Source organism: Cydia pomonella, chromosome 5, assembly GCF_033807575.1.
Source record: "Cydia pomonella isolate Wapato2018A chromosome 5, ilCydPomo1, whole genome shotgun sequence".
Lineage (NCBI taxonomy): Eukaryota > Metazoa > Arthropoda > Insecta > Lepidoptera > Tortricidae > Cydia > Cydia pomonella.
Window position 1 is genome coordinate 12,798,789 of NC_084707.1, and position 12,903 is coordinate 12,811,691.

Below are 12,903 nucleotides of genomic sequence, written 5' to 3' on the forward strand. Positions count from 1 at the left end.
ATATCTAGAGAGGAAAATGGGGACTACGTTTGTATGGAGAAGCGGCCGTCCCCTTTTCTCTTAATGTTATGTACAAAAGCCATTTGTACGTCTAGCATTACATGCCTCTCATAAATTTATCGTGTATTCCATGCCGATTAATTTCCGATTCATTTCATACATTAATGGATCATAATCAGCAAATCGTTTCATAATTATCATTAGTGCCATATTCTATCACTAGTGATGTACGCTCTGGGCATTTAATAATGTGTGATTTGTGAAAATGATTATAGTCTAAATTAGGCGCGCAATCAACTCGTGACGTAGAATTAACACGAGTAGAAATAAGCTTGTTAAACTATACAGAATTGAATTGTAATACATCGATGCGTATTTTGAAACGTTTGAATCACGCGTGTTTTAGTTATTTTAAGACAGCAAAGTTAAAAAAATATCGTAATCCCCAAAATTAAGAGTTTCAAAAATATAGTATGTAAAGTGAAATCCAATAGAAATTGCAAATATTGTAAACTAACCAATTTAGCTTTATTTCTTCGTAATCACGTACTTTTAGTGGACAATGATAATTTTATCAACAGTTTATTTTTTGAACATTTTATATGTATCAATTACTAGTTAAAATAAATGTTAATAATTAATATTTCAATGAAAACAAACATCGTAAAAGCTTTAGGTTATAAAGTTATAAGTATGTCAAATGCTAAAAAATCTGTCATAGTAGGTAGTTTACATTATTTGCAATTTCTATTGGACTTCATTTTACCGGTTACGTTTATTATACTTAATAGTTTCGTGGATTGCGAAAGCGTAAAATTGGTTACCTACAATAACAATAGCACTTTTTCTTAATCGGGACACTTCGAGTTTTAGTTATTAAATCGCACTCCAATATGATACTGCTATGATACTGATCTGTCAATGTAAAAAGTGACGTTGTTGGTTGAAGGTTGACATAATGCGCAATTCAGCAGGTCTTCTAAAGGAAATTGCAATCAACTCATATAGGAATGTTGTCAGATCCATGTAAGATCAGTATCAAATTATATTGTTGGAATTGGCCTGTATATTCCCACAATTTTTCATAAAAAGTTCTGTACGCAGGTAAAGTTTGCACGATAAATAATATTATGGAAATTAAGCAAAGCATACCTATACAATATTGGAATTGGTTGCGCGGATAAAATATAATACCAGTTTTATGTTAAGTAAAAGAGGGTGAGCGGGTTAAACTTACATGGGTATCGTAGAATATGGAAGGTATCCGGTTATTGCCGCCCGACTCGCACGTGCAGTGAGAGCGCGCGCCTCGCAGCCCGCCCATCGCTATCCTGTCAGCTTCCACAAAACTTTGTGCCTCGTCATCTACTAAATCGTTGTGAGTACTTTTTGACCCCTCCAAGCTTTCATCACGCGTCCATAGGTCTGACCCTCTATCCCTGAACCGTTCACTTGGAAAATCGTTATATGACATTTGCCTTCTTATACTTCGACATCGGCTGCGGTTATCTAGAGTGGAAAATTTCATCCTTTCAGGCGCAGGAGAGTGTCTGGTTAGCATTTCATCATTATTGTCGAAACTTCGCATTTTAATCATTTTGCGGGGTGGCCGTCTGCTGTTATCTGCACTTACATTGCACTCCCTGAGTCTATCAAAACATTGGTCGACATTCCCTGAAAAATTTGCATAAGTAGAAGCATTGTTTTTCAAATCGTCTTTTGATTGAAATTCCGACGAAGTATAAATGGAGCTTTGGCTGTTGACCCTCCTCTGCGACTTGTCGACTACAGACAACATTGATAGTTTCTTGAGAGAGCTCGCCGAGCCAGATGTTATCTCGGCCAGTTGGACCGCGTTTTGGTTTTTCTTTGAAATCGCTTCACCACCAATCTTTTTTAAATTAGATAGTTTTCTCTTTATTTTTTGCACAAGTGTATTGGTAGGATCATACGAAATCAATTGTTTAGAAAAATAGTTAGAAACTCCAATATGCTTATTCTTTGTATATTTTCTGTCTAAGCTTCGATGAGAGGCTACGTTTAAATGATTTCGGTTGGCTCCGCGTTTTATTCTTTCTAAATCATAGATGTTAAGCGTATGACCTCGATGATCCACGATGTCGCGATGGCAGTTTAAGTAATTGTTCTGTTGTATGCTACAGTTGCAAACTAAGTCAAAGTCATGATCTGATATGTGTTTATTGAAACACTGTCGTTGTGCTGCGAGGGCGAGACACGCTTCGCAGTCGACACCTAGTAACAGCTCAAGACTCGTGTTTCTGATGAAGCCATCGCTGAAGGTGCGTGATCGAAAATTGGCTGGGTTCTGTTCGACATTTTCCCAGTCGGAGACCAGTCCGGCCCCACTAGGCAAACAGGGCGCGCCGCCCGTGCCACCTGCGTCGTCATCTACCATGGTGGAGGCGTCTCGGTTAACGTGGATGACGCGCGGTGGCCGGAATACTCGACTGTCGCTTCTCACCGAACTCCGCGATGGCGAAGGCGACGGTCTCTTGAATCCGTCTACTTGAAGCATGCTTCAGTCTTCAACTTTTCGCTTTTGTGGAGTCTGTACCTGTGAAAAGAAAAATAATCAATATGTTAACGGCTACTATTTATTAGGACGCGCATGTCTTCAATGTGCTCATTTGAAGCGCCTCGAGTATTTGATAAATGTGCAAAGGAAGGTAATCGGCCAAAAAGCAAGTATCAGAAAATCACTAAAGAACACGCTTGAAGTGAAGTGACCCTTTCCCAAAATGTTTACGAAAATTTGAGAAAGTTGTAAGTATATAAAAAATCTAATGTTCATATTTTGGAGCTAAATTTACAACTTTATTCGCGAAAGATAACCCGTGCACCTATTTTTAATCTTTTCCGATATTAACCGGTTAGTCAGTAAAATAAACCATAACCAACTTATCTACTTACATATGTGATTTTACGAATCTTACAAGTTGTGGGATGATACTAATGCAGGATACTACTTATCTAACTAATTATCTATGTATTGCGCCGGGTTAATAGCAGTTAACGAAACAATTTATTGGGGGTTTTACATTGGTTATTCATTTTATGCCTTCTTTCGTCTTTAAATAAAACGTATTTTTCGTTCATTTAGATTTCACGTAAATTCTAATTGCTAACTTAAACACCTAGCTCCTTTTTGGATTGCGTAGGAATTTACCTACGCTAAACGCCCCTAATTCATTTAACAAGATTCCAAAAGAATCGCGTCTTTTCCTTAATATGTACCTGGTAAAAGCGCCTATCAGTTTGGTAAAAGTCTTGTGTATCCGGTCGGTTTTCCGGATGTTCCACGGCCCGCCGAACTGGGAAATCTGATATGTCTGAAGGCTTCACGAAAGCCGCTTGAATTATTCAGCCTAAATCCTGACTGTGTAGGTACTTATATATGCTTATTGACAACCGTAAAGTCTGTAGTAACGAAGTTATCAACTAATAAGACTTTTGTAAGTAACCTGTGGAAAATTCGCTGTGAATGCAGGAACATGACTGTGAAGTGTCGTTTACATACCTAACGTTACTCTTTTACAAGCTTTTATTTAACTTGCAATGTTTGTATGTTCGAGTCAAATTTTGTGCTCTGATGATCTCTGTAGGTTTGTATTTTCAAAATTTAATTTGTTAAAAAATCCGATTTGTATCATAAATAAAACTTTTGACAAAGGACTCGCTAGTATTTTACTACTAATGTTATTACTCGCTAATGTTATTTCATGACTTGATTTAAAGAAAGTCAGACCAAAAACGAATTGGCAGTGTCAGACTAAAAATCGGTATTCTAGCGTAATCTTAAAATTATAAATTATTAGGGTATCGTTGGGTAAACACTGTTATAATGCTCATAAACATCGAAGACTAATGATACTTATTATTGTATCTCCATAAGTTTACTGATTTCAAAGTCTACGTGGAAATAAATGAACTTAGAATATTGGTTTACTACACTAATATTTTGTTACAGCTTCTAGAACTCTTCAGCTTGTTATTAATTTAAGTAATAGTCAGTCAAATATTTCTTCAAAACGGCGTTTTTTTTCCACTGAATTTTGGCTGATAATCCTAGATATTAAACACGCGTGCTTTTTCAGTATATTATAACACTCGCACTTTTTCATTATATTATCCGACTGAGTTAAGAAGATAACTAGTTGCTAATAATATGTATGGAAACGGAGCCTTCTTAAATTGGTCGAGTAGATTTTACAACGTGGACTGGCGGGAGCCGGCGCCCCGCCCGCTGCCGGGGCGGGGTGAGGGGCGGCAGGCAGTATGACAGATGTAAGATTTTTACTAACCGATTTAACAATAAAATTTGATTAATATGAAAGTTTCTTTATTCCTCGCAAGTGTGTTGAAAAACGTCGTATGAAACGCGTGTGCTATGGTCATTACACACATCGGCTTTCTTATTGCGCGCTCGCACGCACAATATCGCCCCGTGTGTAATGACCAACACAAGCACACTTGTATCACAATATTCACAATGTACTATTACATTAACGCTCATTTATTCCATCAATCCTTGATTACTTAAAAAATATGTCTAAATTTATCTGTACAAATGGGAAATCGAAAACAAAAGGACTTCTGCTAATTTAACGATGGATTGCTCAAACAAGATAATATAATTATATGGGTAGGTATAATAGGTAGGTACAGTTAAGTACAATAGTTGACAGTTGAAATTTTTAGTCTGTATTTCTATTGGGAGCGTGCACGACTGTCACGCAACCTAGTGTCCGCAAGTCTAGGGGAAAACGTCAATTCACTACATCTTATAAAACTACTCTAAAACTAAAAACTACTGAACGGATTTTCATACGACTTTCATCTATCAATAGAGTGATTCGTGAGGAAGGCTTAAGTATATAACTTGTTAAGGTTTTGTGTAAACTGTTTGAAATATAACGATGTTGTCGGAACAAATCACGCTGGCTAGGAGCTTTAATCGAAAACGCTGCCTAATCTGTTTGAGCTATAACAACACAATGTATGGTGGGGTTGTTTCTCATTCATAGGTCTACAAAAAAGTCCGCGATCTTAAATGTCTATCTTTTAAGGATAACTTACTATATCCATTCTTAACTTATAGAAAAAGATCACGTAATATGTGGCATTTGCAAAGCTATTTACATGGATACATTATTAACAATTATCAAAATAAATACGTTAGTTATATTAAGCATTTCATACAGATTACAATGGTCCCTTACACCATTCAATTTAAATGAATATTTCAGAAGTAATCGTAAATCAAAGTTTCATTTCGAGGCATATAATTATACGAAATGTTAAAGACGCTATCCGCAGTTAGTTCAAATTTTTACCACCTTATGCGCTGGGATCGCTTTACTTACCCCCACCATGCACTTCGCACGGTCCCAATTCCGGTTAAATAAAAGTTAGAGAGACCCAAAAACTTCTTTTGTTGAACAAACAAGTCTTTTGTTGTTCTTTGTTGAGAACGGTAGGTATATGTGTCAAAGCAAAATACGAATAAACTTAATTTCAAGTAGAAGTGAGTTCAACTAAGAAAAAAATGGTATACGTAAGATTGTTGGTGATATGCATAGAAACCTTTATGTGGGTGTCAGACTCGCACTTACCGGTTTTTACTATTGTTTCGTTGCAGTTCAGTTTTCTTACCATACATTTGTTTACCATCACATTCCATAGGTAACACTGAATATTCTTAGAATCGGGCATTTATTTAGAGATCATGCAATACAAACAAGCGTTTAATTTTTAAAAATATACCTCACTGGCATTAATAATTTGCCGTAAATAAATAAAGCGGCCAAGTGCGAGTCGGACTCGCCCATGAAGGGTTCCGTACCATTTATGACGTATTAAAAAAAACTACTTACTAGATCTCGTTCAAACCAATTTTCGGTGGAAGTTTGCATGGTAATGTATATCATATATATTTTTTTAGCTTTATCATTCTGTTATTTTAGAAGTTACGGGGGGGGGGGACACATTTTACCACTTTGGTAGTATCTCTCGCGCAAACTATTCAGTTTAGAAAAAAATGATATTAGAAACCTAAATATCATTTTTGAAGACCTATCCGTAGATACCCCACACGTATGGGTTTGATCAAATTTTTTTTTTTTTTAATTTTATGACGTATTAAAAAAAAACTACTTACTAGATCTCGTTCAAACCAATTTTCGGTGGAAGTTTGCATGGCAATGTATATTATATATATATTTTTTGATTTTTCATTGTGTTATTTTAGAAGTTACGGGGACACACTTTTTTCCACTTTGGAAGTGTCTCTCGCGCAAACTATTCAGTTTAGAAAAAAATGATATTAGAAACCTCAATATCATTTTTAAAGACCTATCCATAGATACCCCACACGGGTTTGATGAAAAAAAGATTTTTTGAGTTTCAGTTGTAAGTATGGGGAACCCCCAAAATTTATTGTTTTTTTTCTTTTTTTGTGTAAACATCTTAATGCGGTTCATAGAATACATGTACTTACCAAGTTTGAATAGTATAGCTCTTATAGTTTCGGAAAAAAGTGGCTGTGACATAAACGGACAGACAGACGGACATGACGAATCTATAAGGGTTCCGTTTTTTGCCATTTGGCTCCGGAACCCTAAAAACGACATGAAAGTTGCATATCCGCCAGATTCTAACTTCCCTAGGTATCAATCTGACAGTAATAATTTTTTTTTTCAAAAATGTTGCTTTGCTGATCCGCGAAATAATAACCTGCTAGTCAATCAGTGCTAACCCGTTATTACTTATTTGCGGATTTTTACATGCAATTAATGTTCCCATATTCGCACCGCGAAAATAAGTACCTACACAAACAAATATAACAAACCACCACCAAAAGTAGGGTAGGACGGGGAAAATTGAAACAGGTTATGATGGAAATAAGTCAAATTTCTTGGAAATTACAATACCTATGCGTGTGACTCAATACTCAGGCTATGCAGTCAGCTGATATTCTTAAATCCTTAACCAATAGCGCTCGAGCCCTGAGCGATTAGCAGTAGTCTTGAGGAGCAGTTTAAGAATTTCGCGGTATAAAGTGAATACCGTGAAAATGAAGCTTACCGTGAAAGTTATTTGAAAAAGATTAGAAAGGTCTTACATTTTACCAAATATATTAAGGTGTTCCAGACGTCCACACACAGTGATTCAATTAACGTACCTATGGGGTCAATTGAACCACTCTTCCACATTCTCTTTAATTCCCTATCATTACGTAACCCTTGGGCGGTGTAGAGTATGTTTAGTTTGTCTTTGACTTTTATGTTTTTGTGTCTATGATAAAACAGATGAATAAATCATTCTTAGACCAAACTAGATATGGTTGTTGTTCATTTTAAATACTAATATTACATGGCGCAGTCGGTAGGATTAGCAACATTCAACATAGAAGTAAACGGCAAGATGTACCCTGAAACGTTTTGCATCGCTGGAAAAGATGACGCCACGCCGATTCTATCTCGAGATACGTGTGTTCGTTTAAATTTAGTAAAAAGAGTCTCATCTATAGAAGCTAGAGACGATAGAAAACAACAATTAATTAGTAAAAATGGAGACTTGTTTGTAGGTTCGAAATGCATGACATCTTATCTAAAGTATTCGAAAGGGCAAGGGAATGCAATATTCGATTCAACAAAAAGAAGTTTCAATACATGATTAGGCAAGTTAAGTACTTAGGGCAAATATTTGAAAATGGTACAGTCCGACCTGATGATGACGCAATTAAGGCTATAACTAATTTTGACAGACCCAATGACAAGTCAGACTTACAAAGACTTTTAGGCCTAATTAACTATTTACGACCATATATTCCCAATTTGGCTTCAATCACTAGCCCATTAAGAGATCTGCTAAAGAAAAATACGATATTTGAATGGCAAAAAATTCATACTGATGCCTTTGAGCGAATTAAGACTATCTTATCGACGAATCCTGTTCTCCAGACTTTTGATCCCAACAAAGAGATCGTGATTCAGACTGACTCGAGCAAGACAGGCATAGGTTGTGTACTTTTGCAGGATAATAAACCTGTTTATTATGCCTCAAAATCGTTAACACAGACTGAAATAAATTATGGTCAGATAGAGAAAGAATTTCTTGCTGTACTTTTCTCTTGTAAAAAGTTTCACTCATTTATTTATGGCCAAAAAGTTATTATGTTAACAGATCATTTACCGCTGATTTCAATAATGAAAAAAGACTTACATGACATTCCGTCAACCCGCTTGCAGAGAATAAAACTAAAATTAAGTAAATATGATTTAATCATGAAGCATGTTCCAGGTACCCAAATGCACATAGCAGATGCATTAAGTCGAGCCTGCTCTACGGCCAGTCAAGACTGTGATAGTGATCTCAATGTAGTAATTCACAGTGTTAACGTTTCAGATGCAATACTATCTCAATTCAAACAAGAAATAAACGTAGATCCTGTAGCATCCAAATTAATTGATTTCTTCAAAAAAGGGTGGCCTACTTCTGTATCCAAGGTACCGAATGAACTGAAATTCTATTACGACATCCGAAAAACAATTTGTTTTGAGGATGACTTGATATTTATAGACCATAGGCTTTACGTTCCAACATCTCTACAAAGACTTATACTGACAAAACTGCACGAGTGTCATTTCGGCATGTCTAAGACCAAAGCTCGAGCGAAAACATTATTTTACTGGAAAAACATGTTTTCTGACATAGACAATTTCATTTCTGGTTGTAGTGTGTGCCTTAAACATTCTAATAACAACATGAAAGAACCAATGATTACGAGAGAAATACCAGAACTGCCTTTTCAGCATGTTTCCGTAGACATTTTGCAATATGGTAACAATGATTATTTTACCTTATTCGACCACTACTCAAAGTGGATTGAGTTACATAAACTCAATAGTAAAACAGCTGAAGCAGTCATTTCTGTTTTAAAATGTATATTTTCAACGCATGGCATACCAGAAGTTATATACTCCGATAACATGCCATTTAACTCATTAGCATTCCGAGATTTTAGCGTCGAATGGGGATTTCAGACAGTGTTTTCAAGTCCTCACTATCACCAGAGCAATGGAGCTGCAGAAAGGGCAGTGCAGACGTGTAAAGGGTTTCTAAAGAAATCTGCTGAAACAAAAACTGATATTGAGCTGTTTCTGTTAGAATATAGAAATACCCCAATTATCAGTCTTAACAGTTCCCCTTCTGAGCTGTTATGCAATAGGCTCTGTAGAACCAAACTTCCGATAAATAAAGTTTTATTAAAACCAAAACTACACAATGATATACAACATAAATTACTGAATACTTGTAATAAAAATAAATCATATTATGATCAACACACAAAACCTAGAAGTGACATTTTTAAAGAAGGGCAAAAGATAGTTTATAAAGAAAATGAAAATAGTAGTATTTGGAAACCAGGTACGGTTTACAAAATCACCAACAACCCGCGCTCTGTAACAATAAGAGACTGTTATGGAAACTTAAAAACTAGAAACTCATGGTTCATCAAAGTGGACAAAAGTAGAGAGCCTGTCCAACCACATGTACAGTCGGCTTGGTCTCAGATAGCTGTTCAGCAGCCACCTGCTACTGACTTGAATTCAGCTGCAGATCCTGAGACTGACATGGAGTCGACGAGTGCTACTGAGGCCTCTGCTCCTCCAATGCCTCTTAGAAGATCTAACAGAGATGTTAGGCCTCCTAAGCATCTCGGCGATTATGTATGTAGTACTTTTTAATTTTTTTACATTTACAATTTATTATTTTCCTTTATGTTGAAAAGGGAGATGTAGAGTATGTTTAGTTTGTCTTTGACTTTTATGTTTTTGTGTCTATGATAAAACAGATGAATAAATCATTCTTAGACCAAACTAGATATGGTTGTTGTTCATTTTAAATACTAATATTACAGGCGGTAGGCCTTGCAAGCATATTTAAAAAACTAAATAAATAACCTTTAATAATACAGGCGCATACCCTTCTAACTGTAAAAATAAAATAGTTACAGGTGGTGAAACGTAAAGTCTTTCAATCCATGTGTGTCCTACCCTACAAAATTCGACACGTGTTTCGCCTCCCTACGAGGTATCATCAGGAGATGCCGGAGATGTTGACGGTCCACCTGGGATTAGCAAAGTAACATTTCTGTTTTAATTAATATGGATTTCCGCGAAGTAACCCAAATAGTGGTTTTGTCCGAATACCGAATATTCAGCCCCTCTCTCGGCCTAAGCGCCGAATATTTGGCATAACATGTGAACATTTTAAGTTATAGTTCATAACTAGTAAATTATATAGTTAGAGTTAATCAAATCAGATCTATAGTAAAAATATTTTTTATTTTGTAATCAACAAATGGTTAAAAACAGGGTCTTCGTATCTCACAATATTCCAAGAAAATATGTTTAAATTAAATACGAGTATAGTGGTTTGCGGTTATTTTTAGTGTAATTTTTATTTTTAGGAAGGTGTAACGGATATACTGTATTCAGCCGAATAGTAGGCAATATTCGGCCGAATACCGAATATACGGCAAAATGGCCAAATACCGAATTGTTGCCGATTATGGCATTTATATTTGATTAATTATTTAGTAATCAAGAATCATAAATAGAATATCCAAAAAATAAATAAATAACAAAATTTGGGCACAATTTTACACAGATCTACCTAGCCCCAAACTAAGCAAAGCTTGTACTATGGGTACTAGGCGATGATATACATACTTATTTATATAAATAAATAAATAAATACACATCTATACATCCATATTTCAGGAACAAATATTCCTGATAAACTCAGAAATAAATGCTCTGAGCGGGATTCGAACCCGCAACCTTCGCTTCATAGGCAGGGTCACTTCCGACTTCGCAGGCCGTCAATGATCCTCATACACATCGACCGAGAATCCAAAATCGGTTGACTTGGGAAAAAAATTAAACTGGTAATTTCTTAAGAAAAATGAATCAGTACATGTTTTAATGAGGCATGATTCTTGGCCAAGACGAGTAGGCTTTAATTTGATATTATTAAGTACTTACATACTTAATATCAAAGAGAATTTGAAATAGAGGTGGATTGACGCATCGCTCGAAAACATGCCGCCATGGTCTATGCTGTAGTAGATGGCGCCACTTTTTGATATTTAACAAATTTAACACATATCAGTGAAAAATTAAGGGTCAAAGTCAAATGGCGTTCTAAAAGTTTTAATCATGTGTCGAAAAATGGTAGTAAATTTACTGTGGCTACAAAGTTTACTTTGACAATCCACCTTTATTACAAATTCTCATTGATGTTTATTTACTATGTTATAGAGTTATGACTTAAATTCCAACAAAGCTTTCAATAAGCATCATCATTCATTATTTTCATTCAGCAGTTTTTAGGGTTTTTAAAGCTTTTTTGCAGCAAAGGAAGAATTCTAGTTTTAGTTATTTATTTGCTTGACCCATGTGCTAAAGCGGGGTGATTCCATCCTAATGGAAATATATATGCATGGTCAGAAAAAGTTTGCTAAACATCAAACAATGATTAACTGCTTCATTACTACAGTTTTGTCTATTCTAAAACCTTCAGTGTGTATCTAGAATAGGTAACATACCGACAGTTATCGAAAATTATTGAAAAGCCATGGTGAGTCAAAGTTTATGGGCCAAATCTGTTTGTACAAGCGAATACTACAATCATGGGTAATTATGATTTTTTCATAAGCCTATTCACTTTTTTTGCCTAATGTTTGTACCCTTATTTACGTATTTCAATATTTTTCTGAAATATATTTGCGATGCTCGTTCACTTGAGTCTATCTGTGAATCTTAATAAGATTTACATTTCCTACGTACAGTCAGCATCAAAAGTATTGGATCAAACAAGATGTCAAAAGTATCTACCATTCTATATAACAGCTTAACAAAAAGTGATGGTTCTATATGTCGAACAATTAAGACTGTAAAAGATTTTTGAACGTGAATTTTAGAGATTTATCTATATTTGGAAAACTTATTCGAAATATCAGATACTTTTGGGGCGTTGTTTCATCCGCTACTATTGATGCTGACTGTACGATCGCTTTAAGCCTTAAGCAGATATACGAGTACCATATGTTGACCCTTTTTATGTGATTGTCAATTTGGCACCCTGCGATAATCTCCTTGTGCTACAAAGAAAATCGGCCAAAGCAGAATAAGTATAAACCTGATTATGTTTTTGATGATAGAAAACCTTGAAGCGTGGGTTCCTAAGGAGTTTCATTGCTAATGGAGCCCCGATCCGTTATTCATTTACCTATTTGTAAGTGCATATTGTTCCTACTCATGTACAGTCACCATCAATAACAAAAGTAACTGCCTGGAATACTTTTCAAAATAGATATTCTACTGTTCCTGTTCAAAAGTATATTTTTCTTTGTGTAAAGCTATTAGAGAATTATCGATACTTTTGACGTGCAGTTTGATCCGTTAGTTTCGATGCTGACTATACTATGGTACATATATAATTTTTTTAGTCATACTAATCTGAAGGAAAATTAAGGTGAAGACAGGTTAATTATTCATTTCATATTATATTTCCAAGGGCTCTGTAGCGCTCTCTTGAATACGTAGTAGATTGTTAGTCAATGGTTGAATAGCACTAATTTCAGTCGAGACGATTTGTTCAAATGTAGACAAATCTCAATCAGTACTATTATTTAAATCAAAATTCTTTAGAATAACGAAACGCTTTATTTAATTCTAATCCAAAAAAACAATCGTAAATAAATCCTAAGAAATAATAAATATTTAAGCACTTAACTATAAATACATCTAAACCTAAAGTAATCTATAAACTCTAATCGAACAACCCACCCCGCATCGCTCCGGGCGAAAAAGT

At 35.3% G+C, this 12,903-nt stretch overlaps 1 protein-coding gene across 1 annotated transcript in view; it reads right to left on the reverse strand.

The window, feature by feature from the left end:
• LOC133517757 (uncharacterized) overlaps window positions 1–12,903 on the reverse strand; it is a 47,748-nt gene that overhangs the window by 22,476 nt on the left and 12,369 nt on the right. The window contains exon 2 of the mRNA XM_061851154.1: window positions 1,238–2,575. Within this exon, the coding sequence (XP_061707138.1) occupies window positions 1,238–2,536 (1,299 nt within the window). The 5' untranslated portion in view covers window positions 2,537–2,575. The remainder of the gene's footprint in view (window positions 1–1,237; window positions 2,576–12,903) is intronic.